The sequence below is a fragment of the Camelus dromedarius genome, chromosome 3 (assembly GCF_036321535.1).
Source record: "Camelus dromedarius isolate mCamDro1 chromosome 3, mCamDro1.pat, whole genome shotgun sequence".
Lineage (NCBI taxonomy): Eukaryota > Metazoa > Chordata > Mammalia > Artiodactyla > Camelidae > Camelus > Camelus dromedarius.
Genome location: NC_087438.1, coordinates 99416132 through 99443876, shown reverse-complemented (window position 1 = coordinate 99443876; position 27745 = coordinate 99416132). Strand labels below are relative to the sequence as shown.

At 37.5% G+C, this 27745-nt stretch overlaps 1 protein-coding gene across 1 annotated transcript in view; it reads right to left on the bottom strand.

Moving 5' to 3' along the window:
• The window catches only part of NDFIP1 (Nedd4 family interacting protein 1), a 45885-nt gene extending 19092 nt beyond the window's left edge, over nt 1-26793 (bottom strand). The window contains exon 1 of the mRNA XM_031449245.2: nt 26515-26793. Coding sequence (XP_031305105.1) covers nt 26515-26577 — 63 coding nt within the window. The 5' untranslated portion in view covers nt 26578-26793. The remainder of the gene's footprint in view (nt 1-26514) is intronic.
• Nucleotides 26794-27745: the final 952 nt, after the last annotated feature.

The window sequence follows — 27745 nt, the reverse complement described above, 5'->3', positions numbered from 1 at the left end:
GCATGAAAAAAGCTAAATTTAACAAATCCTATGAATCACATACTTCGGTTTCGGAAGACGAACATGTGGTGGAAAGATCTGTAATGATAGTTATCTACACTTTACACTGTTTATCTCAGGAGATGCAATCGGAGGGGATTTTTTCTGTTTCTTATACATATGTTCTAATTTTTTGTAATGAACATTTACCACTTGTATAATTTTTCAATTGGAAAAATAATCTAATAATAACAATCTGTTAAGACACAGACAAATCACAGCAAAACCAAGGTTTACCATTATATTCAATTTGTGCATAAAATTATATCTTAAGTAACTGAAATATTTATAAAAACATAAAATTCTACCTAATTCTACATATAACCTCTGTCAATACATCTTCCTCTTCCCTATCTTGGCAACTTTCTCACTGGACCATCTACAGCTCTAGTTACCTTAGATAACTCACACTGAAAGTGTCTTCCTGCCATCACCAGTCTAGACAGTCTACCCAACTCATCTTTATAGAAGAAAGACATTTGATTTAATTTTCCAGTGTGACAACAGACTGACTACAGCTTTAAAAGACAAACTGGCTAAGAATGGGAGTCGATCTGTAAAGTACTAACAGAGTATTTATTAGTGTAACTGACCTGGAGGTCACGGTCCTAGCTGTACACCAGCAATGATATATAGAGCCAACTGTAAAATACCTCTAACCCAACTGCTAGAAAGAACTTTATCTTGAATTGAGACAGAAAAAGAGCCTGACCTGTCATAGCATGAAGTAGAAATCAAATTTGAACCATCTCAGTCTCGAATCCCTATACTATTCAAAATCAGAAGCCAACAAAACTGTTCTGATTAAAACTGCTAATCAATGTCCAATGAATTCTTCTGCCAAGTCTTCATCAACATCTACCATCTAGGCACATTTTTTTGAACCCTAGTAATCTAATGTTAAACTTTAGGCACTCCCAAAATAACTGTACTGTAACATAAGATGAATTTTCCTTTCAAAGGAAAGCATATGGGCAAAACAGCTACAGTAAAGCCAAATGTTCCTGGGAAACCAAAACAGTTAATAATTTAAATAGGGTTCCTGGGGCCAGGTTCGCCTGGAATATTTTCAACATTATCTGCAGCTCTCTAGACAGGGGCATTCTCAGCCTCCTCCCACCTAACAACTCTTGTGCCTCGGGAATGTTGCAAAAAGCAGCGAAAGAGAACCAAGACGCACATACAGACTTTTCAAGAATGCTGCCTTAATTTACTGGAGCCAGTCATGTTCTTTATTTAAACCTAGCTTGATATTTTTGACCCCTTTTTCTATTTCCTGAGCTTGGTCAACTAATCATGTTACCTCTGCATAATTTAGGTTTTAGAAAGTAATCATGAGAATTCTAAGAAATACAGAATTCTAAGAAATGAAGAATAAAGGAGTTATAATGCCTGTATCTACAACATAGGTTGTCTGTCTCCTAGAAACCTGGAAATGTGAAATTTGATCATCCCATACCAGAACAACAGATAACAGATCAAAGAAATTCCAACCGTCTCAGAACCCCCATTTTCTCTTTGATGAGGAAAAAAGAAACAGTTACAAGTAAAGTTTTTTTGTTCCATTAAAATTCGCCACTTATTTCTAACTGAAAAAACAAGAATAGCAAAAAATATCCACTATGATTATGGAGGCACCACACACTGAGATGATCTCAGGACCTCACTGTACTGGCTTCCCAACTCTGATTTGTTTTTCATAATCCTGGTGATAAGTTTAGGCCCCATCAAGAGAGGTGTTTAAAATAAAGTACTATAATGTAGGAGGAAAAGAGAAATCACCTTCAAAAAGTATTTAGTGACCACCTTCTGCGTGAATAATAACTTGTTACACAACAGAATCCCTAAGTAGAGCACCTATCATGATTAATTTGGCTTTGGCAGGCCAAACAAGTCAGGCACTAATTAACAAGGCAGAGAGAAGTGCACCAGAACCAGAGTGGGCCTTGACTATGAGGCTATGAAATTGGTTAGCTGGTTCCGAAATGTATTTTTAAGATTCTCCTTTTCTGTCCTTGGGAACCTTTCCTGTGCAGCCCTCTCTGCCACATCTTGGAGCTCAGGGATCTTCAGCCTCCCTCTCAAGGCTCTCTAAGAGATTAAGTGTCATTGTCACTTTGGGGCTAGTGTTGGAAAGATGCCCAGTCTCTTCTAGCAACTGGGTCAGTGGAAGCCTGAGTCCAACCTACCTGTTACAGATTTTTGGTTGTAGGGGATACTGAGAGACAAGTTTCAGGAGTGGTGGGACTTTCTGCTCTCCCCCTGGACTATGCTATTGGGTTGGCAGGGGAAGGTCCTTTGAATATGTCTTTGTTACAGACAACAAATACCTTTGGGCCCCTGGATTCTTTTCTGTCACATAACTTCTTAAAAAAAAAAAATTCTGATCAATTTTATTTATCTCCAAATAAGATTTAAAAGTGGTTTTTCCAAAAAAATTATACAATTACCTATACATGCCATATAAAGTACTGAGTTTAGTACAAAACTATGTCTTCATGGCTGACATAGGAATAATTCACTCATCTGAAAATTCAGATTGTCTTTCTCTTCACCACACCCCAGAGAGTGCTCTCACTCCCATTATCCTGATTACCCGTGTTCCTCCTTATACTCTGAGCAGACTCATGAGTCATGGCTCCCCAGAAGAACCTTAAAATTCTTTCATGTTCCCACTTTATATGTATTACAATCTGATCTGGTACTTCTTAGCCTTGATCAACCTCAATTTTTTTTCTTTTAATATTTGTCTACAAATAGATGCTATTAATGTTTTGTCGTCTAGATTTAGCCTGCGAAACATAACACATCTAAAGTAAAGGATATTTTTCCTTCTTACTACCTTCCTCTGTATCCTATCGTACTGTTGCTATTAGAAATAAATACATGACATTTTAGCTAAACCACAGTTTAAAGAATCCCCCATATAAAAATCATACATAGCTCCAGTTCTAATAGAAGCAAACTGAATTTAACAAGTTTAAAGACATTTGTACCCTACAGGTTTAAATTCTTACTTGAGCTCTCACCCCAGTAAGAAGGCTTCTTCACTACTCTCCCCTAAGTAGTTCTAAAGATGGTCTTCAATTTAGAAATGAGGCTTTTTTTAAGCAATAGAAGAGACGGGCTAGGATCAGGCCTAAGTCAGGGTCAGTATTTACAACTGCACCGGATGGCAGTACCTAGAGGCACGTAAAAGCCATTCTTGGACTCTATTTACTAAGAATGAGAGAATAACAAAAAACAAAAACAAACAAACAAAAAAACCTCTACTAAACAACAAAGAGAAAAATAAGCCAAAAACCCATAAATCCTTATATATGAGAAGAGGTATCAAAATATACCTTATAAAATACCATATGAGACCACTCATATGTGGAATCTAAAACAACAACAACAACAAAAAACCATAAATACAAAACAGAAACAAACTCATAGACATAGAATACAAACTTGTGGTAGCCAAGGGGGCGGGGGGTGGGAGGGGACATACTGGGATTTCAAAATGTAGAATAGATGGACGGGATTATACTGTATAGCACAGGGAAATATACACAAGATCTTATGGTAGCTCACAGAGAAGAAAATGTGACAACGAATATATATATGTTCATGTATAACTGAAAAAGTGTGCTCTACACTGGAATTTGACACAGCATTGTAAAATGATTATAACTCAATAAAAAATGTTAAAAAAAATTAATGCAGACACAACATTTCAATTGAGGCTGCAGCAGAGTAGAAAAAAATTTCTACAGCATTTGACAGATATTTCTAATATGATAATTATCTAATTGGATTATGATAATTTGTTTATGTACTTCGGTGAATTCTCCAAAGTGGGACATTTTTGTGTATTTGCTGAATGCCTAGCAGAGTCCCTAGAATACAGTTGTTCTTCAGAAATGTTTATTGAATGATAAAGAATATTAAGCCTCAGAAAGACCTAAATAATAAGGCAAAATTGCCTTTAGAATAGTCAATACAGCATAAATTTGGGGTGAGTTATAGAAATTGTGTTTGTATAAATTATTTTTCTTTTGAAATACCATATATAAGTATCTCAGTCAAATATGTCAAAATACATGATTAAGCCGATTACATATTGGCTTATCCTACAGAAATATAATACAAAACACATGTCCTTTAAAAAAAATATATATATATACACATATACCTTATAACTCACACAAACATAACAAGTATATGGAATATAATGCTAAACTATCTAATAAACCCATAAAGTTACAAGTATTTGTACCACTCATTGTATTTTTCTTGGTTGAGTCCTAATTAAACAGCAAGAAAATTCTTCTAAGTTTTAAATCCCTTCTTTAAGTTATGAACAATTAATCTCAGAAAATCCTAGATCAATACCTAAACTCTAGCTTTAAATGCTATTTACCACTTCTAATTTTAGAGTTAATTTCTAAAACTTCTATCTTGAAATGCAATTTTTATTTTTTAATTCTTTTTTTAAGCTTTTGTTTTGTGGGGAGGCAGTTAAGTTTATTTATTTAATTTTTTTTTAATGGAGGTACTGGGGATTGAACTCAGGACCTTGTGCATGCTAAACACACACTCTACTACTGAGCTGTACTATATCCTCACTCTAAAATGCAATTTTTAAACCTCTTATTACCAACCCACTACTTCTGCATTCTCTTTAAATCCCACCAAATGAGACAGTGTAATTACCAGAAAGTAAACAAGCACATTTCTTTAGGTAAACAACTGGGTATGCTATTTTACTCTGTTGTTCAGACGACTATAAATGTCACTCTGTTGTTTGTGAGGACTATACATTTTCTATTGTATGAAGGCTGTAGTTTTTTTTTAATGAAGTATAATTGACATTGAATATCATGTCAGTTTCAGGTATACATTGTGGTAATTCAACACTCACAGACACTTCCAAATGATCACCTTGACATCTAGTTACCATCTGTCACCACACAAAGTTGTTACAATGGTACTGACTGTATTCCCTATGCTGTATATCACATACCCGTGACTTACTTATTTTATAAATGGAACTTTGTACTCCTTAATCCCCTTCACCTACTTCACCTACACCCCAATTCCCCTCCCCTCTGGCAAAAACCAGTTTGTTTTTGTATCTATGAGTACAGACTGTAGATTTTTAACTGTATACAGTATACTGACTGTAAATTGTATTATTCCAATACCACCAAATTCTTTACATTCAAGAACAGTTCTCTATTAAATTGCTATTAATTAGGGGATGACAACTGAATAAGGTAAATAATTGACAAAGAGAAATTCAACAATAAAAAAAAAAAGATCTAATTTTAACAGACATTTCTCCAAAAAAGCTATACAAATGGCCAGTACACATGGGACGTTCAATACCATTAGTCATTAAGAAATGCAAATCAAAACCACAAGATACCACATCACACCCACGAACATGGCAAAAAAAAAAAAAGAAAGAAAGAAAAAGAAAAAAGAAAAAAAAGGTGGGAGAATCAAATATTGCTGAATAATATTGTGAAGAAATTAGAACCCTCATACATGGCTGGTGGTAATGTAAAGTGGTGTAGCCATTGTGGAAAACAGCTTGGCTGTTACTCAAAAAAAGTTAAACACAGAGTTATAAAAGGATCCAGCAATTCCACTCCGAGATATAATCCCAAGAGAACTAAAAACATATTTTCACAGAAAGACTTGTACATAGGTCTCTAGATACCAGACAGTCACCTGAGTAGGTGTCTGCAGCCTGCTAGCGTGCTCTAACCTTAGCTGTGGGTCACGGAGAAAGGGAAAATGTGTATGCTCAGCTCTAATTGCTTAGGACAGGCGAAGACCAGCCAAGTGCCGAGAATGGCAGATAGCATGCCACTGGATTTCCCTGTGGCTGCATGGCTGTATTTTCAGGATTAGGGAGAAGTCAACTTTCCCTTGACAGGGATGTCTTCAAAGGTTTCATTCCCTCCTCTGCATTCTCAACCTGACTTCTTAACCCCTTCCCAGACACTAAGCATCTTATTTTAAGGGGGCGGGGAAGGGGGTGGTAAGAGGAAGTTTCCACTCTGTACCAACATCAAATAGAGTGTATTTAAATCCATGCAGTTTAAAGAGCAAATAAACTTAAAAAAAAAAAAAGACTTGTATATGAATGCTCACAGCATTATTTGTAACAGTCAAATTCTTTATCAACTGATGAATGGATAAACAAAATAATGCTATATCCATACAAAAGGATGGTTAGAAATAAACCATGCTATCAAAAAAAAAAAAAGATGACATACTGATACATGTTACAACATAGGTGAAACTTGAAAACATTACGCTAAGCAAAAGAAGCCAGTCACAAAACACCACATACTGTATGATTCCATATATATAAAATCTCCAGAAAAGGCAAGTCCTATAGAGACAGCAAGTAGACTGGTGGCTGCCAGGTGCTGGAAAAGGGAAGAAGGGCGGAGCGACTGATTGCTAATGTGTCAATGTTTCTTTTTTGGGTGATTCAAATGTTCTGGAATAGACAGTGGTAATGGCTGCAAAACCTTGTGAACATAGTAAAAATCACTTAATTGTATACTTTTAAAGGATGAATTTTATGGTATGTGGATTACATCTCAAAAAAAAGTAAGAGTATTTTCTAATTTTCAAACTGCAAACCTATATAATACGCATTTCACTTAAAACAACACTGAAAACTGACTACTCCAAATCATTATTTTCCTGCTATCAATGTCTGTGCCCCTTAATGGGAGGTGATGGGTCTTATCCCACCAACATCTCCAGAGCTTAACATGGAACACAAATCTGTGAATGGATAGAAACAATAAAGAAAAATAACACACTGAATTGCAAACTAATCATTGTTCAAAAAAAATTCCTTAATATTCTCCTTTCCTAAACAGATAAATATTACAATAAAGAAATGAAAAGATTGGGGTGGGGGTAATAGCTCAGTGGTAGAGCACATGTTTAACATGCATGAGGTCCTGGGTTCCATCTCCAGGACCTCCATTAAAAAGAAAAAAGAAATGAGAAAGTAGTTTGACTAACAACCTATTTTAAAAGCTGAGAATAAACAGTATTATTTTTTTCTACTTCAAGAGTTTACCAAAAGATAACTTTAAAAACAAATCACCAGATTTAGACTATCCCTAACAACACCTCTCATTGGCAGAGGGAGAAGACAAATGCAAATCCTCTTAATAACAAAATGAAAACACAATTTAAAAATCAAAATTCACCAAAGCAAAGGAAAAGCAAAGTAATCAGAATAATGCTTTAAAAAGACAATGGCAATAACAGGAAAAGAATATTGCAGTAAATCCTCTTAGAAAGGCCATCAGTTTATAAAGCTTTCTATTTAAAGATTTTTGTGGTTATCACTGTTAACATACATACATACAACCAATGAATACAATTTGGTTTGCAAAGAGAGAAAATATTCTAACTCCATATTTATGTCAGCCCTCAGAAATGAGAGCAAATGCTTCAAACTATGATGACCAATTTGACAGCTTTTCTTGTTTTCTTCACCTGAGCTCCAAGAAACAAGTGAAGTTATACCATTCAGAGAGAAAAGAGGAAGGCAAGATAGTAGCCACTCATCTCCAACCTCAACTTTCCTAAGAAGCCAAGGCACTGGGAAAAATCACTCCTTATCCATGGAGCCACTGAACTTGCCAACTATGGCTATGACAGTGGCATTGTGAGATTTTGGGGTAGCACCAGAAAACTGTCATCAACCTGCCAAGTCCTGGGATCCACATCTTACATACAAGTATTTTCACATCTGATGGTTTCACCAACACAATGTCAAATAAATGGTGCCCAGTGTTTCCTGGCACCAACTTCAGCAAAATCTACAGCCAAGAGCCTTCCAGGTTAATGGCAGGAGCCTCCCATCCCTTGCCATGCTTCATGATTTTACTAAAGACTGGGGAAACAAGGGACAATTACACAATGTTGTCAAATAGATAAGAGTAAGTCTCTCTACCCTTGAACATAGTATCTTTTAAGAAGTAGCATCCAACTATTTACTAACCAGTCCATGTCCTGAGTCTTACCTCTTCTTCACTTCTTGGTTCCATAAGAAAACTCAAGTCTTAGTTCAGTGATCCAGAACCTACTTGGGAAGGAATTAAAAGTCTTGCAAAGACAGGCTGAATTGGAGACTAAGCACCTGGCTTATTCCCCTTGCTTTTGACAGGGTAGTTCACCTATTGTATACAGAGTAAATAAACAAATTGAAAATAGTAGCAAGACCAGATTCATTTTAAAATAATTACATAAAATCTAATCCCTATGAATGGTAAATACTGTTTGTGTTTTTAAAACCCTATGGGTTGTGTTCTAAGATATGTTAATGCTCTAAAATATCATCACGGAAGCAAAAATTAACTCCTAACTATTCACCATTTTAAATGACATATTAAGCAATGCTTTAAGAAAAAAAAATATTATACATCCCAACAGAACACAGACTACAACTAGCATCTATTCAAGGATTCTTTTAGATTTCAAAAACAATTTTTAAAAATTACTTGTACCTATGTATAGTCTTTACAATAGAACTTAAAGGATTCTGGACTTGGCATACAGAATACCTCTAGCCTCCATTAAGATGTTTATATACATATACACACATTAATACACACATATAGACATGTTTGTGCATATATATAGATATATATTTATATTTAGATATACATATTTATGATACAGATATAGCATACATACATATGTCCCTCCTAAAATCCTAACTGGTAAAACAATTATATAATGTCATATTATAATTACAAAAGCAGTCAACTCTTTCAAGTCAGTCCAACGCAAAGTTATCATTAAACCACATGCCTATCTAGCAAATATTTAAATTAGCTTGATTTGTGCAACTTTCCCGAAAAACAGCTGTACTGCAGAAAGAGTACTTAAAATGTAAATGCCATTAATGTAAATTTATAATCTACAGATGTAGAGTTAGATGTAAATATGCTGTGAGTCATACTTTCTATTCTCTTTGCCTTTTCTTCCACCATAACCCACAAGAGCCTTCCACATGGATAATCGGAAGTGTGAATTAGTTCATTCAGTTAAATTTTACCAGACACTATCATATACCAGGATCACACCAATTTTTGACTATTTTTTCCTTAATGTTCCTAAAAGAGCACTTTCATTTTTTCATTAATTTACTAGAAAGACTGGCTGTTATTTAAGCCATAATAATAGTATTCAGGCTGATAATTTGGAATATTAAAAAGTTAATTTGATGAAAGTTAAGATCAACATTCGTCAACGTGGACAAAATAACTCTTCCATTAAATCTATTGATAGAAGCACTATTCCAAGTACCATTATAATAAAATACCAAAGGAAGTTCTTTCTTAGATACAGTAACTGGTTTCTTCTGGGCTCTACTTGTTTTTCATGTTAATATTTTCCACCCTCTGGCCAGCTTAGTGTTTGGGTTATCACAAGGGATGGCATATTTTTATCAGCAGTTTCCTGCAGAAGTAGTACATATTTGTCTTACTGGTCGTCAAAAGTGAACCATCAATTTCCTCCTTTATCATTACCTTTTTTGTGCACAAGGACATGGAGATGTTCACCCATATTCACTTCTCAAATTAAGAACTTTTATTCATTCAAAAGACACTATTGAGAAAATGAAAAGACAATCCAGAACAGGAGAAGATAGTATTTTTTGAACAAAGGGCTCATATCCAGAATATATAAAGAACTTCTAAAACTCAGTAAGGAGAAAGAAGCTATCAAACTGAAAAATGGGCAAAAGTCTTGAAAAGACAATTCACAAAAGAAGGTATCTAAATGGCTGATAAACTTATAAAAAGGCACTCTATTTTGTTAATCATCACAGAAATGCAAATTAAAACCACAGATAATGGTTAAAATAAACAGCAGAAAATAGCAAATGTTGCTGAAGGTATACAACAACCAGAACTCTCAATCTGGGAATGTAAATTTGTAGAACCACTTTAGAAAACTGTTTAGCAATATCCAATAAAGATGAATTTATACAAACTCTATGTCCCAACTCTACTCTAGTTATATAACCCAACAGAAACACATATATTCACCAAAAGACATACCAAGATGTTCAAAGCAACAGTATTCATAAAATTGGAAACTACCCAAATGCCTATCAACAGCAAAATGGGTAACTAAATTATGGTAACTTCACACAATGGAATACTATACAGCCATGTGAATGAATAAACTGTAACAACGCACAACAGCATGTGTCAGTCTCATAATGTTGAGCAAAAGAAACCAGGCACAAGAGCATTTATTGTACGACTGTACTTATAAAGAGACCAAAATCAGGCAAATCTAACCTGCCAGTTGAGTGGTTACCCTGGGCAGGGGCACAGCTGGAAGGGCACTTAAAGTGAGCTTTTGGAGTGCTGGTAATGCTGCTTCTTGATCAGCATACTAGTTAATGTGCATGTTCAGCTTGTGAAAATTCACAGAGCTATGTACGCATTTATGACTTGTGCATGTTTCTGTATGTAAACCATATTACATTAACAATTTCACAAGGGGAGAAAAGGAGACTGGCACAGAATCTGTGAAACCAAGTCCCCCTAAAACTGAGTTTCCCTGTTGAGTTTATGATTAACCACTCTATCCAAAACTTTATCCGTTTCCTGTCCTGCCCCAATTTCCCTCAGGATTAAGGGGTATCAAAGAAAATGGGGGAATTAAACCAGTCAGGACCCTATGGGGCTGCCCCTCCATCTCCACTGGTTTTTTTTTTTTTAAATACATTTGACTTTTATTTTTTGAAGAGGGAGACAGTTAGGTTTACTTATTTATTTATTTTTGGAGGAGGTACTGGGGATTGAACCCAGGACCTTGTACATGCTAAGCATGCACTCTACCACTTGAGCTATACCCTCCTCCCCGCCTTGTTTCTTGTTTGCAGGGGTAAAAAAAGGCTTTAGTCTCCTAGGTCTTCCCAAAGAGCCGGCTCAAGCAGTTAATGATTAGGACAACAGAGGACACAGGACTCCTAGTTCCTCCTGAAAGAATACAGATAATCTAATGTATATCTTTGAGTTGTTCTGCATAAACTAACACCCCCACCCAGTAGAGGATGGTGACCACATGCTGACTGCAAGCACATAGACCCCAGACTGGTTGGAACCAGAAGGCTGAGATCCCTGAAACATCACTGTTACCTTACCACCAATCAATCAGAAGGAGGTCCAGGAGCTAATCACGTATCCTTTGACCCTCTCCCCTTAAACTTGTCTTTAAAAACCCTCACCTGAAAGCCATGGGAAGTTTGGGTCTTTTGAGCATAAGCTGCCCGTTCTCCTTGCTTGGCACCCTGCAAATAAACCCTTACTGTGCTGCAAACACCTGCTGTCAAGAGTTTGGCTTTCTGCACCACAGGCACACGAGCCCTGGCTTGGTTAACAATGCAGACTATGAGCCCTCTGTAGACTGGGACCTTTGCATGGTTTACTGCTATAGTCACCCCAACACTTTAACAGTGAGTGGCACATTATGGATACCTCATTAGCACATGTTGACTAAAGCAGACCTGGAGGTGTAGATTTAACAGAAAACTACCTGAAGAAATGGCAGCTAGCCTTAATGCCATCTTAACTCACTAGTTTATATTTACTTAAAGTATTTGTGTTACTTTACAAATCACCAAATAAACGTAACTCAAGGCATGGAGCCACACGTAGATGACTGCTCTATCTGTAGAAGAGACAGTAATGACGGCTGCATGAGTGACCAACAGCAGGTGGCCTCCCCATCAGTACTTAGCACAAGAAGCACACACAACATGTGGAGAACCGAGGAGAAACAGCGCTTTACAAAACGACGAAGGAAAAAGCAGCTCTCTCTTACTGACTGGTCTAAAAAGCAAAGGGGTATGGTGGGGAAAAGGATTCAGAAAAGACTGCTATGATACAGGTTGTATACTCACAGGTGTTTGATTTATCTTCATGCTTCATAAGGTACCTATGCAATACACCTATCAACACTATGGTTCCACAGTTGCCAATTTTAAAAAGAAATGTAACAAAAGTGTAAGAAACACAAAGGAGAAACAGACCTCTCCAACTTTCATCTCTTTACAAATAAACGTTTAACATTTAGTATTTAACATATAACATAGCACAGTGTATTGGGTACAAACAGGTATTCAATAAATGTTTGTGGTACCTGTGAAGGACAATTTTTTGGGGGGAGAGATAATTAGGGTTTTTTTTGTGTGTTTGGAAGTACTGGGGATTGAACCCGGGACCTTGTGCACATACCCTACCACTGAGATACACCCTCCCCCCTGGAAAACTGGCATTTAATCACACTGTAATTCCTAAAAAGTTTTTCCCTTCTAAAAACAACCAAACGGCATACCCAAAAAAGGGGGGGGGGGAATATTCTACATTAAAAAGACAGCAAAGTCAAATATATAGACATGCCAAGAATCCAGACTCATGCTGACTACAGCCTGCTTGGCTCTGCTAGTCCCATGAGCTACCAGAGCTCTCTCGGCTATGCTTGCTTATAATTATTAGATGACGACGATGATGATGATGATGCCTGGGGTAGAGTATACTAAGGCAGAGATTATGGATGGGAAACAGTAATATATTCAAGAGTCTGCCTTAACTTAGGCCTGGTCATGAGGTCCCCTTCTGTAAGAACCAGAGCCAAGGGGAGAAGCATTAAGCACTTCATATCTTCCCCTTCACCTCATCACAGAATGTACCATTATGTAAGTGTGCAATTGCTGTATTTACTTAACACTATTCAAAGAACATGTCAGGCCATGACTGGTGTGGGGTCTGAATGTGACTGGTGTTTTTGACCTCTCTGAGAGTCTAAAGCTCAGCAAAGAAAAGATAATTAAAAGAAGTAATTACAATTACAATGTTCCAGTTAAAGATTAAACACACACACTTGCTTCTTATCCCTTCCAAAACCCTTCTAAATGTAAATACTAGTAAAGTTTTGTTAATTTTTTTGTTTGTAAGTATTTTCTTTAACTAAAGTATAGTTGATTTACAATGTTTCAGGTGTACAGCAAAGGGGTTTAGTTATACATATATATATTCTTTTTCAGATTCTTCTCTAATAAGTTATCACAAGATAACTGAATATAGTTCCCTGTGCTATACAGTAGGTCCTTGTTTACTAATTAGTGTGTATCTGTTAATGCCAAATTACTAATTTCCTTAATTAAAGTTTTGTTAATTTTGAGGCAAAAAAAAAAAAATCAAACCCAGATCAAAAAGCAAGTAACAAGAGAGGAAGCAGCAAGAAAATCCTGAAAGCTAGAAGCAGGATGACAGGTGACAACTTACACAGCAGACCCAAGAAGACAGAATGCTAAAGCAGAACACAGAAAAGCAACTTGTCTTGCACTACACCCTCCAAACGCTCAAGAATTTGTGGTTGCAGGTTACCAGTGGAAGTAGGAGTGAAAATAAGATTTAAAAGCAGAAAGAGAGGTTGGAGACCCAGGTAAATACACACAGCTCCCAGGATCCCCATTAGGAGCCTGGAGGTTTACTCTCTGGAGAGAGTGAAGCAGAGAGGTCTGGGCTGGAGACACCAGAGTTTAGGAGAAAGAGCAGCATATTAGAAAAGACTGATTAAATGAGAGATGTACGTACTAACCCTTGAGATTGCCCAGTCTTCCTCTGCCAATCAGCTCCCAGAATTCTAGCTGCCAGGCCTAGTCTCTGGGGAAACTGACCAGTCCAAGAAGAAAGACCTAAAGACACTGTCACTTGGAGAAACAGCCTAGTCGGTTTACGAGGCAAGAAGCCTTGGCAGGAAGCTCCATCAAGCATACTGAGCTTGCATACTGATCACGTACTCTCAACCAAGCAGATAAAGATCGCCACATAGCTAACGAAAGCTTCTGGCTTCTGACTTAAAGGTCATAAAAGAGCAAAGCAAAGAGAAAAAACGCAACATGGAGAAAACAACTATGCAGGAAGGCATAAACTTTAAAAAGAAAAGAAAAAACTTTCAATATTCTCAGAGAAACAAGAGAAAAAAATTAGAACCACAAAACAAGGACAGTGTGCTATTTTTGTAAAAAGGAGGGGACAACTGAAGAGCTTTTGAAAACTAAAAATAACAGATATTAAAATTTCATCAGAGTTGGAATATAAAATTGAGAAAATCTCATGGAAAGTAGAGGAAAAAGAGATGAAAAATATAAGAGGAGGTTAAAAAATTTTTAAGAATCAGTACAAAAGATCCAAGATCCAAAAGGAGAAGGAAAAAAAAATTAAAGCACAGAAAAACAAAAATCAAACAAATACTTTTTAAAATTTCCCAGAACTGATGGACTTCAGCTTCTAGACTGAAAGGGCCCACTGAGTGCCTGGCACAAAGAATGGAAATAGATCCACACCAAGGTGTAACATAGTGAAATTTAACAACACTGGGGACAAAAAGCAGCTCCTAAAGGCCTCCAGAGAGACAGAGAAAGTAGACAACATCTAAAGAATTAGACCTCACAACTGACTTCAGTCTTCCTAGTAGTGGAACCCAGGAGGCAATGGAGCATAAGAATTCAAAATTCTGAAGGGAAATGTTTCCAACCCAGAACTGTCTAAGTAAGAGTGAAGATTTAAAAAAAAAAAAAAAAAAAAAAAGGTCTTAGATGTTCAAAGCCTCAAAAAAAAAAAAAGTTTAACCCCTGTGCATTCTTTCTCAGAAAGATACTGGAGGGTGTACTCCGTGGAAGGGAGACAATAATCCAAGAAAGAAAAAAAAAAAGATGTGACTCAAGGGAAGGGTCTTCAATTAAAAAGGAAATTCCCCAGGATGACAACTAAACAGGAGGCCTTGAGAGCAGCCTTCTAGAGCAGGTCAAAAGCCAGGAAGGAAAGATGCACGTACCCACTTCCTAACTCAACAATGAAATCAATAAAATACCTGATGTGTTTGAATGTATCAAAAAACTATTAAGATTAATAGGTTAGAGTCTGAGGATGGATTTATACTATAAGCAATTTACAATATGTATATAGAAAATAAGCCAAACAAACAAACAAAAAAATCTGTTAACTTTAGAAAAAATTAGGTACTACCAGGCAAGGAAAAGTAACCACAGCATACAACATACATCAGCTGTGAACAGCCTTTATTATTCTCAATTATTGTAAACACTAAACAGTGATCTAACTACATTATAGATATAACTATATTAGAAAAATGGAGGGTCAGGAAGTGGAGTATATGCAGTTGTAGGAGGATGCTAAAAGAAAGCTAAATCCTTATATCCCACAGTGGTGAGTCAATTTTTTAAATACTGAAAACTGAAAAATCAAGAAGTCGCACATGATAAATGTGTTTTTTTTAACCTATAAGGATAACAGCAAAACAGTAGAAAGAAACAGCTTAAAGAGCTAAGGAGCAGGCAAGTAAGCAGGAGACTCCTGTTTTTGGTAATAAGCCTGTAAGATTTGACCCTAACCTATATATGTAAGATATAAAAACTAAATAAAAAGAAACAAAAGATTAAAATGTGATTACAAAACGTGTCACAAAAGGGGACTCTCATGTTCAGGGGAAACTAACCTAACTGCGGGAGAGGGGAGGTACTCAAATTCCCCTTAGGACAGACTACCTAAACTGAGGTGGAGGCTAGAAAGAAGAGAGCATTCCGGGTAGAGGCAACAGGGTGAGAGAAGGCCTCCTGGCCAGAGAGAGTGACATATTCTAGGAACTGAAACAAGCTTGCCATGGCAAACAACAAATCATTAGAGTCGACCTCCACCCACTCCCAAGTCCTGGCCTCTCGCATCTGTATCTTACCCTTCCTTCAAGGCCAGGCTCTAGTATCTTCTCAGTAGCTTCCTAGAAGTCTCTGCAACCGGGTGATCTTGTCCATCTCAAAATGATGCCTTTTATCCACTATCTTGTTCTCTGACTTAATCTAATTAACATTATATCATAATACATTCTAAAAGGACTGAAGTCACTTAACAGGTATTTAGTGAATACTTACTGTATGTGTTAAATTGTGCTGGGTATTAAATGTAAGGGAAAGAAGAAAAAAAGGAAGGGAAGATAGGAAGGAGAGAGAACAGACAAAGCAGCAATCTACAGGCGCTCAGTAAACTTTTAATTAGGAAGGCCTGTGGTACATCCGTTTTCATTCCTTAATGTTTAAACATGCAGGTCGGAACTTCAGAAATGCCTTATTAATTAAATTACAAATGGCTCATAGGATGAAGTCTTTGATGAATGGTAGCTTGACACTTTTAACTCTATACATACTCTAAGACAAGCATAAAAGTAACATTTTTATAATAATAAACAGCACAATGGGACTTCTAAAAAAATACTTTTTTTTCTTGATTACAAAATTCCTAAGTTCACAAGGAGAAAATCTGGCAGAAATATAAAGAAGAAAATAAAACCACAATATCATCTTCCACATGTCCTTCTAGCCTTCTGGGGGAATACAAATAATCTTACAACTTTTTGCACTCACTCCATGGTAGACTCTTCCTTCATCATTAAATATTCTTTCATAATATCACTGTAGCATTTGAAAGTCCGTCTGTATTTTTCACAGAGGAAAAAAGTTCACTTCTCAGAATTAACTACAGCATTAACTAGGTACAAGATCCTTTCAAACACAATTAAGATTCTCCCTTAAATACTTTCAATAAAATGTGAAGTCTTAAACTTAAAATGGCACTTGGACTACATTAAACCTGATCCACAAAAAATAAAAAATGTTCTAACCTCCCAAACAATGGCAGATGCTAATGTAATAAACCCATGATTGATTACCTTTCACCCCCAGCATAAATTGCCTTTTCTCCCCCTTGACTCAGCTAGTCATTTTGGCCACAGCTGAATGGTGACAAGATGGCTGTAAAGATCATAACATCACTTAACTGTGATCACCTCCATTAACTCTCTCACCTAAGATGAAACTGGACCAATGTGTTTTAAGAGCATTAATGCTGTCCACCCTCACCTGCATGACTGAGAAGTGATTTTAAGTAGGTACCCTCTAAAATACTGTATCTGAAAATGCAATTCAACTTCACAAGGACAAAAGTGTTGAAAAGAATCTCCTATCAAACAGTAATCATGTATAAGACCTTGAAGGCTGCAGACAGCCCTCAAGCCATACTTCTTATGCTGTTTCTGTGATAACACAAGCAGATTTTCCAGAATTCTGAAAGTGAAACTACTAAAAGTGAGTAATAATACCAGAAATCGAGTCAGTTTCTTTAAAAAAGCTATGAAAACTTCAAAATATTTTCTTGCTTTTAAAAGACTTAATTTTATTGTGAACCTAAAATTGCTTTTTAAAAGTTTATTTGAGAAAAATTTTAACTATCAATTAAGTTTCCTGCTTTCTAATAGCATCATTAATTTTTTGTCATGATATACAATGGTTGTTTGAAGTTGACCAGAAGGAAAAGATCTACAAACAGAATGTTTTAACTACTGCAAAATTATGGAACAATACTCTACTCATCAGTGACTCATTCTTTTAAAACATACTATTAAGATTTCTCTATATTTTTAAACCATGCATAATTTAAAAAAAATCTACTGGACATAAAATCATCCATCTTTATTTACTGACACCACTTTAAAAAATAATTATTCATCATGAAAGATATTTGCTAAATCATCAATAGAATGCTATCCCTTTGGGTCAAAGCCACCAGCTTCTAAGCACAAAAACAATCAATCATAAGCGTGAAGGAGTCAAAATAATCTAACTACTAAACTACTTCATTATACAAAAGAAAATAAGGCTAGAAGGAAATTAAAGTTCTTGCCCACAGTCATACGACACCTACTTACTTCATGGCAGAAGCTACACAGTATATTACTGATTAGATGTGTTGATACAGTCCTTTTTTGCTCTCCTGAATAAGTCTCTACTTAGACAGGGCCCAAGGTGAGCCTTCCCAATACTGCAGTGTATGTCACAAGCTTCAAAAACTGCTTTTTAACACAGATACGTGAAAAATCTGGATACAATACCATAAAGCTCCTAAAATGAAAACTTCAAAATACTAAGAACACTGTATCACTGATTACCCAGTCTGCAGAATTTTCACCTAAATTTAACAAGGACAAAACAAATTTTTAAAATCTAGTAACAAAGTAAACAGCAAAATAAGCACTGAATTCAACTGAGAAAGAATTGTGGTGGTTCAGGGGACTTGGGTTTTATCTGTAGTGCTTTCAATTTTTATAGGATTATATTCACTGTTAATCAAACCTTTCTGTTTAGGATGCATCAGGGCAATGGATAAGACATGGGCATTATTTTATGCTATTCTTGCAACTTTCTGTAAGTTTGAAATTATTCACAAACAAAAAAAATTTTAAGGAATTTTTTTTCAAAAAAAAAGCAAAACATGATCATTAGTAGAAAATTTGGAAAATAAGAGAAATAACTCTTACCACTTTTCTTTAAAAGTACTGTTTAAAAAACAAAAACAGAAAAAGGCATTTGTCAAGACCTAAGGAACTTTATAGCACAGAGTGAACTTCAATGCATGTGAAATTAAAAAAAAAACACTTAGGTGGTTAGTGGTTCTCAGGATGGTATGCAGAATGTGATGAAACAATCTAACTGTATTATAAATTTATCAAACAACCTCACTGAAGAAGGTGAGAAGAAAAGGTGCTAACCTAAGTAACCCTGGGAATGAGTCAAGTCTGCAGGACCAAGGTAAAAGAAACTGTACGTATGCCCTGTCGTCTAGTTGGTAAAACTGTTTCCCACAAGGGTGTGAGTTAACGATTCTGATACAGCTAGACATGTATATTAAAACTGAAGTTAAATTAAGTAAATGGACGGCAGGTGGGAGAAGCCAGGTTTCTCACTGTTGGAGTAGAAGTTTAAAGATAAGAGAGAGCAGGAGGCTGGAGTGATCCATGCTGAGTCAGTTAGTTTAATATAGATACAGATGGTTACATACAGAAATGCTTATGGACATGCATACACATATACATCGCTTTACTCTGTCAGCCTGGAAGGCCCAGAAGCCCTAACACACTAACAGCAACAAGCACAGATCTTGGTTTCTAATATCATTCTCCAATAAAAGGAACCAGGGCTCCTTGGAGAAACAGCTGATTCTAGGATGGCACAAAAAATACACATGGTGAGACTGGTGCCAAAGGGCTTTAAAAAACCACAAAGATGGAGTTCTGTCAAAGGGATATAAGTGCCAATTGAAAGAGATCCCAACAACCAAAGCTGAACAATTTGAGCAACAAAATAAAGCAGTATTAGCTTATAACCCAAAAAACAAAATAAATGAGTCCACACTAGTATCACTGAATAAATAAATTAATGGAGAAGAGACAAATGTCCCATGCAGAAAAATTCCAAATAATTTACATAGATACTCTGCTCTCAATGTAGTGGTGGAGCTTAACTCTCCAATCCTTAAGTATGGATTGTGCTTAGTGACCACAGTGACTTCCTTTCGAAGAGCACAGTACAGAAAGGGGGGTGGAGGGGTGGGAAGAGTCATTTTACAATAGAGAGGTCTGACAAACACTACTTCAGCCAGATGATCAAGGTCAATATCAACAGTGATAAGCCGTGCTGATAGTATGCGTTCGTGGTATGATGTGACAAAAACAGCACCTTACCTCTGTGGTCTTCCTCCCCAAACCCCACCACCCCAGTCTAATCATGGGAAAAGCATCTGACAAATCCCAATTAAGAAACATTCTACAAATACCTGACCAATATTCCTCATACTGACAAGGTCATCAAAAACAAAGAAAACCTGAGAAACTGTCACAGCCCAGAGGAGTCTAAGGAGACGTGATGACCAAGTGTAATGTGGTAACCTGTACAGGATGGTGGAACAGAAAAAGGACACAGATAAAAACTGAAAATCTAAATAAAGTATAGACTTTAGTTAATAACAACATATTAATATTAGTTCATTAATAGTCACAAATGTACCATACTAATGTAAGATGTTAAAAGGGAAACTGTGTCTGGGGTATACAGAAACTACTATCATCAATGTTCCTGAAAATCTAAAAATGCTACAGAAAGTTAAGTTTACTTTTTAAATTTTTAACATTCTTTTTTTTTTTTAAGGAAAAGAAAGAAGCCCGAAGAATGCACACCAAATTTAAGAAGCAGTTATATCTCTGAGGAGAGACTGGAAGGGAAGGGAAATCAAGTTTTCCTTTACAAAGTTACTGTCTGTCTCCAATGTATGAAGAATGTATATGTGTACTATTTTATAACACAAAACGCTTAATATTTAAATGCCACATTTAAGCACTGAATGACAAGTAAAATAAAAATGTTATTAAACAGAAACCATTTCCTAAACTTTGTATTTCTATTCATAAACTATCCAATCTCCAGAAAAGGCCATCAAATCACATTCAAGCCTCTGATTAACTACTGACATTATTGCAATATATGAATTTAAAAGAAACACTGTCAAAGATTATACTAAATTGCCAGTAGGGAATAAATATGTAATACATGTGAAAGAAACTGCTTTAATCAGTAAGAAAATTATTTCACTAGAAACATCTTGAGATTGATCAGTATTTAGATCTAGTATTTAGAATTACAATAAAATTCTGTTATTCAGAAAAAATGAGTCAGCTTAATTGTAACAGCAGGATGTGCTAAGTGATGTCTGGTTAACACTCGCTTTATTACTACACTTGGTGAAGGCAACAACACACACTGTACTTCTATCTAAACTGCCTCAAGAAGCAATTACAACTGGAGTGTGTAAAGTTCAACAGATTCAATACATGGTATTACCAATCGCCTGGCATGTTGGCAAAATGACGTGAGAATAAAGAGAAGATCATCAAGCTGCTTCTCAGCATTAACCTCTAATTAAAGAGTTAAAAGGTGCTTTATCTAAAGGGGCATCATCCACTACTACAAGAATATGGTTCCACTAAACAGTGGTACTTGTTCAAAGATATGTAAGAATAAGTCATTAAGAAATCAAAGTAATTATTTTAAAGCCCTAAGAACAAATAAATAAGTTCTTCAAGTCTTCCTTTCTTTTATTAACAAAAGTACAAAATCACTCTCATGGTAGGATTAATTTTATAATCTAGTTTAAAATAGAGTAATATAATTGGTGTCAAAGATAAAGTAATTTGAATTTATGTGCAGGCAAAAAAGTGGGTGGCATCAGTTTGGATAACGCCAGGATTTCCTAGAGCACCTCACCAAGAGTAAGTCAAATACAATGGACAGTTGCAGATTTGCCCCTTTTGACACTCACAAATCCTGGTTCATAACAAATTACAAATGTGCTCTCATTATATATTCCTCATGGGATAGTATCTGCTTAAAATATCATACTATTATATCTTTTAGAATTATACACAAAAATATTTATGGATGAAATGATATAATTTCTAGGATTTACTCCAAAATAATGGTAGGGAGTACAAATGAAAAAGATTAGCCATTTGTTGATAATTGTTGAAGCTGAGTGATGCGTGCATAAGGTTTATTACAGTATACTTTTGTATACGTTTGAAATTTTCATAGAAAAAGTTGAAAATGTAAATAAATATTAAGATATTACTCCTAGAAGCAACCCAAGTCCCATCAACAGATGACTGGATTACTGATCAAAGCAGTATACATATATGCGATGGAGTATTACTTGGCCATAAAGAATGAAATATTGCCATTTATAGCAAACTGGATGGACCTAGAGAATATTATGCTTAGTAAAACAAGTCAAAGATACAGTATGATATCACTTATATGTAGAATCTAAAATAATATAAATGAAGACATATACAAAACAGACTCACAAATAGAAAAAACAAACTTGTAGTTACCAAAGTGGAGAGCAAAGGAGGGAGGGACAAACTAGGGGTACAGGATTAGCAGATACAAACTACTATATATAAAAGGCAACAAGGGTATACACATACAGGAAATTATACTCATTATCTTGTAATATCCTATAATGGAGTCTAATTTGCAAAAATACTGAAACACTATGCTGTACACCTGAAACTAACACAATATTGTAAATCAACTATACTATACTTCAATTTAAAAGAAAAAGAAACTACTCCTACAATTTAACAAAAAAAAGCAAACAACCCAACTCAAAAAATTGGCAAAGGACTTAAATAAACATTTCTCCAATGGTATATAGTTGTTCAACAAACACACAAAAAGATGCTAATATCACTGATCACTAGCGAAATGCAAACCAAAACCATAGTGAGATGCCACTTCACACCCATTAAGATGGCTTTATCAAAAACACACACATACACAAACAGAAAATAACAAGTGTTGATGAGCATGTGAAAAAATTGGAATCCTTGTGCCCTGCTGGTAGGAATGTAAAATGGTGCATCACTATGGAAAACAGTATGGCAGTTCCTCAAAAAATTTAAAATAGCATTACCATATGAACCAACAATTCCACTTCTGGGTATATATCCAAAAGAACTGAAAGCTGGGACTTATTTGATACTTGTTCATCCATGTTCATAGCAGGATTATTCACAATGGCTAAAAGTGGATATACAAAATGTGGTATACACATACAACGGAATATTATTCAGCCTTAAATGGAAGGAAATTCTGACACATGCCACAACATGGATGAACCTTAAGGACATCATGCTAAGTGAAATAAGCCAGTCAGAAAGAACAAATACTATATGAATGTACTTATACGAGGCACTTACAGTAATCAGATTCACAGAAAGTAGAATGATCGCTGTCAGGGGCTTGGGAAAGGGGAAATAGAGATTACTGTTTAATGAGTATGGAGTTTCTAGAAATGAGTGGTGGTGAAAGCTGCCCAACAGTGTGACTGTACTTAACACCACTGAACTAACTTTACACTTAAAAATAGTTAAAATTGGGGTTAGGGTATAGCTCAGTGGGAGAGTGCATGTTTAGCATGCACAAGGTCCTGGGTTCTATCCCCAGTATTTCCACATACACACAAAAAAATTACTAAAGGTGAACTTCATGTATATTTTACCACAACTAAAAACTTTTTCTAAGAAATCATTCTACCCATTTTCTCAGTATTATAAAAATTTTCTTTGATCATTGGCCATATAGGCCACAAATACAGCAAAACCTTTAAATCTTGATATAACATTCTAAGGGGCATTCCATGATATAATTAAAATGTCTTTTGAAACTAAAAAAATAAAACACACAGGCACCATTTGCTCCTTCTTCCAGGATTGCGACGTCATCTAACATGAAAATGGTTTGGCCTGCTTGAGATGAAACTCTTTCCCTCATCTATCAAAACCTCCTTTTCCCAAAGTTGCTCTACAACGTCATCAGACTACAGTATGAACTTATTAGTGATGTCCACAAACAGGCAACTTCTTTAGCAGACAATGAGTCAAATCTAAAGCAAAACATTCTGCAGTCTGTTTTTAAGCCTCTATGGCAAATATTATAGTTGCCTACTTTCACTGGATTTAAATCCAAATATCTCAAAACATTTCAAGAAGTATTTGGCAAAATTAATGATATAGCCAAAGATCTACCGTAGTGAGGCAAAGAGGGCTTAGAATGGATGAACAGGAATAAATGTTCCTCAAAGAAAGCAACACACAACAGGTTTCTCAAGATTGGATCTACCTAGACCTTTCTGAAACAGTGCTTCAGAATGTTTGGACACACAATCTCAGCTTCAAAATGCAAAAAGAGAAAAAATAAATAAAGCCACAGGGAACCTATGAGCCCAGCCTACCTGTGTAGTCTGTCATGACGCTAAAAATTCAAGTTGTATTGCACATATTGCTCTATCAATCAAAAGACCATAAAGGCAAAAGCATTGTTTGCATTTATGAATGAATCATACAGTTTTCCATTACACTTACCTTGTTAGATGACCAGCTCAGTTTGATTAACCAGATCAAATAGAAGTCAAAAGGGCCCTTTGTGACAACGAGAGTATCATGCTCTGATCAAGTTGCCTGGACAATTCACCAACATTCCATAATTCAAAAGCCTTTTAAATATGTATATCCTCTCACCAAGCATTTCCACACCTCGAACTTTATACTAAAGAAATAGTTGAAGATGTATGTAAAAGAAACTTCAGTGACTGAAAAAAATTATAAACACCCTTAGAGACCAACAATAGGCAACTGATTAAATTCTGGTTCAGCCATACAAATGCCCACTATGCAGACATTAAAATACGAACCCATCTTATTATGTAGCTATAGTGTGTGCCTTTGTACATATATGTGCACAATACACATAATGCAAATTAGTGGATGCACATGTGTTTGAGAACACGTGAGTATATAAACATACCTGTGCATTTATGCACAAAGTGTGTGCAGGTATAATCAGGGGCACGTGTACGAAGATGTACCTGTGTATGTATGCATGGATGCATAAGAGAATACATATGCACATGGATATATCTGCTAATGTATACGCCTATATCTGGACCATAAGCCTGTGTTTTTAAGGAGGTACATGTGTATTTTATCCTTGTAATCACTACTTAGAAGCTGTGACCTTGAGCAAGTTACTGAGCCTCTTGGCAGTCTTGACTTCGGTCATCTATACAGTACCAATCCTGCCTCAAAGGGGTTTTGTGAGGATTAAGTGAAATAATGGATATAAAGCACTTAGTACCATGACTGGCACATAGTAAATGCTCAATCAATATTAGCTTTCTTTATCTGTACACATGTATACTGACCTATACTTCTGTGTATTTACATAGCTATAAGTCCACAAGGATACACACCAAAATATTAACTTAGGCTATCTATCCGTGATAGGTTTTTGTTGTGGGGTTTGGCTTTCATATTTTGCAATTTTTCTAGTAAGATCAGTTCTTTTTTTCATTCTTTTGAAGGTTTCTTCAAAATAATGATTAAAAAAAAAAGATGGTCTGTCCCTAACATACCTCAATTCTGCATATTTAAAGCTATTAAACACGACACTGAGAAATACGCAATCGTGATACTCCACAAATATTTTTGTATTCTAGCAGTGTATCAGCATTACCTAAGAGCTCAAGAAGATGGCAGCACAAAGAAAAGCCATAGCGTTCTGCTTGTTTGCCTTATCCAAGGCAGGATGAAAAGAATGAATTAAATTACACTATGGGGTACATGTGATTTGCGAACACCTTGATGACAGATAATTGATACCTGTCACTTGTATTTTACTAAAGCAGGCAGGAATCATGAGCCTTAGCCAAGGTCATACAAAAAAGAACGTGCCAGACCCCAGGCTGTGAAAGATCTAAGGACTAGACTGCATTGCCACAATTTGGGCGTGCTTATGAAACCAGTAAGCTAAATTCTTAACCAGTCATATCGGGAGTCGGGCTGTAGGAGGGCGGAAATTACAACACAGGGCTGATGACGGCAAAACAACCCAGTAACTGGCCCCACCAGGGTTAATCTAGATGCTTTAATCGTATTGATTGTCCTTACGTCTAAAATATGAAACTGTGGATCATCTATGATAGGCCATTTAATTTCATAAAAGCACGATTGCCATTCGTACGCAAATTATACTGAAAGCATTTGAAACAAAAACGCAAGCCGTTATTTGCGGTTCCAATCAACACTGGCTCAATTCCCACAATTATGATGTGTTAGATGAAATACCTCTAAAAATCCTGCAGAATGTTTTTCTTAATTTCCGAGGGAAACCCGGCTACAGACAGAGGCGAGTAAAACAAGCAGCTCTTCTTCCTAGGACCTCAATTTAAAAATCATACCGGAGATAATAATCCAATGATCCCCACACACTGCCTCCGCAGCTACAATATTCAGTTTATCTTTAAACGTCATTTCCAAGATTTAAAAACACACACTCAGGCACACGCCCTGCAGTCTTCAACGTAGCTCGACATTTTAGGGGCATCACCAGTTAAATGCCGCCTTTTAAAAATCTACTGCAAACTGCGGGCTTGTCCCTTGTCGCATTTTGACTTTTGTCTTAAAACGGAGGCGAGGGGGATGGGTTTCGACAAGCAGACTAGGCTCTGAAACCCTGAGTAATCGCATCTCGCTGCGGAGAGCTGTCGGCAGCAGTCGCAGCGATTTTAATCTTTCCTCTCCACATAGTTTCCTTTTCCATTTCATCCTTTTTTTTTTTCTTTCCAGTGACATCAAACCCACGGTGGTAAAAGAAAACCTGAAGGCCCCCAGGTCGACGCCTCGGGAGGGTCGTGGGTTCTGACCCCGGGACCCGCCCGCCGTGGGAAGTGCGAAACGCTGCGGGGCGGAGGTTTTTCCACCGCGCCAGACCCGCCCCGGGTCGCGGCCGCCTCGAATCCGAGCCCGGGGCCCGGCCGGCCCGCCCAGGCCCAGCGCGGCCTGCCAAGCCGCGGCGCCGAGTTGGCCACAGGCGGGGCCGCAGAGGAGGCCTGAAGCGGCGGGAGGGGACGGCAGGGACCGGGTCCAGGGTCCGGGGAGACACCAGGCGCTGCTCACCTGCTGGTACCGGCTGCCGGAGGCCGGCTCGACCGCCGCCAGCGCCGCCAACGCCAACGCCATGGCGCAGCCGGTCGCAGGGAAGGAGGGCGAGTGAGCGAGCGAGCTGAAGGGGCGCGGGCGCTGAGGCCTGGGGGCGCCGGGAGGCTGGCGGGGACGCGCCTCGGGTGGGTCTCAGTGGCCGCCGCCGCCGCCGGGCCAGCCGCTCTCCTCGGGCTGTGAGCGCAGCCGCTGCCGAGCCTCCAACGCGGCCCCTAGGGAGGAGGCGGGGACGACGACGACGACGACGACGCTGCGCCGCCGCCCCGCCCCCGACTCGCGCCGCCCGGCCCGCCCCGCCTGGCCCCGCGGTGCCGCCTCCCGGGGTGGAGTCCGCCCCTTCTCCCCGCCTCCCCGCCTCCCCGCCTCCCCGCCTCCCCGCCTCGCCTCCTGGCCTCCTCGCATCCAGGATTGATTCTTCCCAAAGCTGATGGCTCTCAGGCCACCGCGGAGCTGGCGATGCTTGTGAAGGGCGCCTGGTTCCGAACCCCGACCTTCCCCTGCCTGTTCTCTTCTAAGCCACATCACACACCCCTGACACAGGGGCCGCAGCCCCATCTTAGCGGTCGTTGGCGCCCAGGGAGGTTGACAGTCTTACACAGCAGCCATCGGATCCCTGGTATCTGGCTGCAGAATCTCGGTTCTTATCCATGCCCTTCATGTCTGCCATCCTCCTAGATCAAGGGTCTGTCCACTACATGGCAGAGGCCAAAGCTGGGCCAGTGACCATAGAAAGTATGTGATATTAAAATTTCTGTGTCCAAAACTTAAGTTTTATTGGAACATAGCAGCTCCTATTTGTTTAGTATGGCGTGCAAACCCTGAATTACTTGTTCTCTGACCCTTTAGAGAAAAAGTTTGCTGACCTTATGTTCCTAGTGAACCCCTTGAACTCAACGCCTATTTAGAGTGGCTGATAATACTAGAACCGTCATTTTCATGCAGTCCTTTTATAGTTTTAACAACCTCATCCGTGGATACAGACACGGTATTTTATGAACCAAAGCTCTCTGAGGAGGTGACATGAAAGGCGAAACTTCAAAGACATAGCCGTGCTAAGAGCTTTCCAGGTGACAGGAACATGTATGCAAAGAGGGTGAGGGAAGTGAGAGCTTGCCTTGTGGAAGAAGGAAAGAGAGGCAGCATTAAGAGCCATATAGGAGATACAATTATTGATGTTTCACAGAAGAGG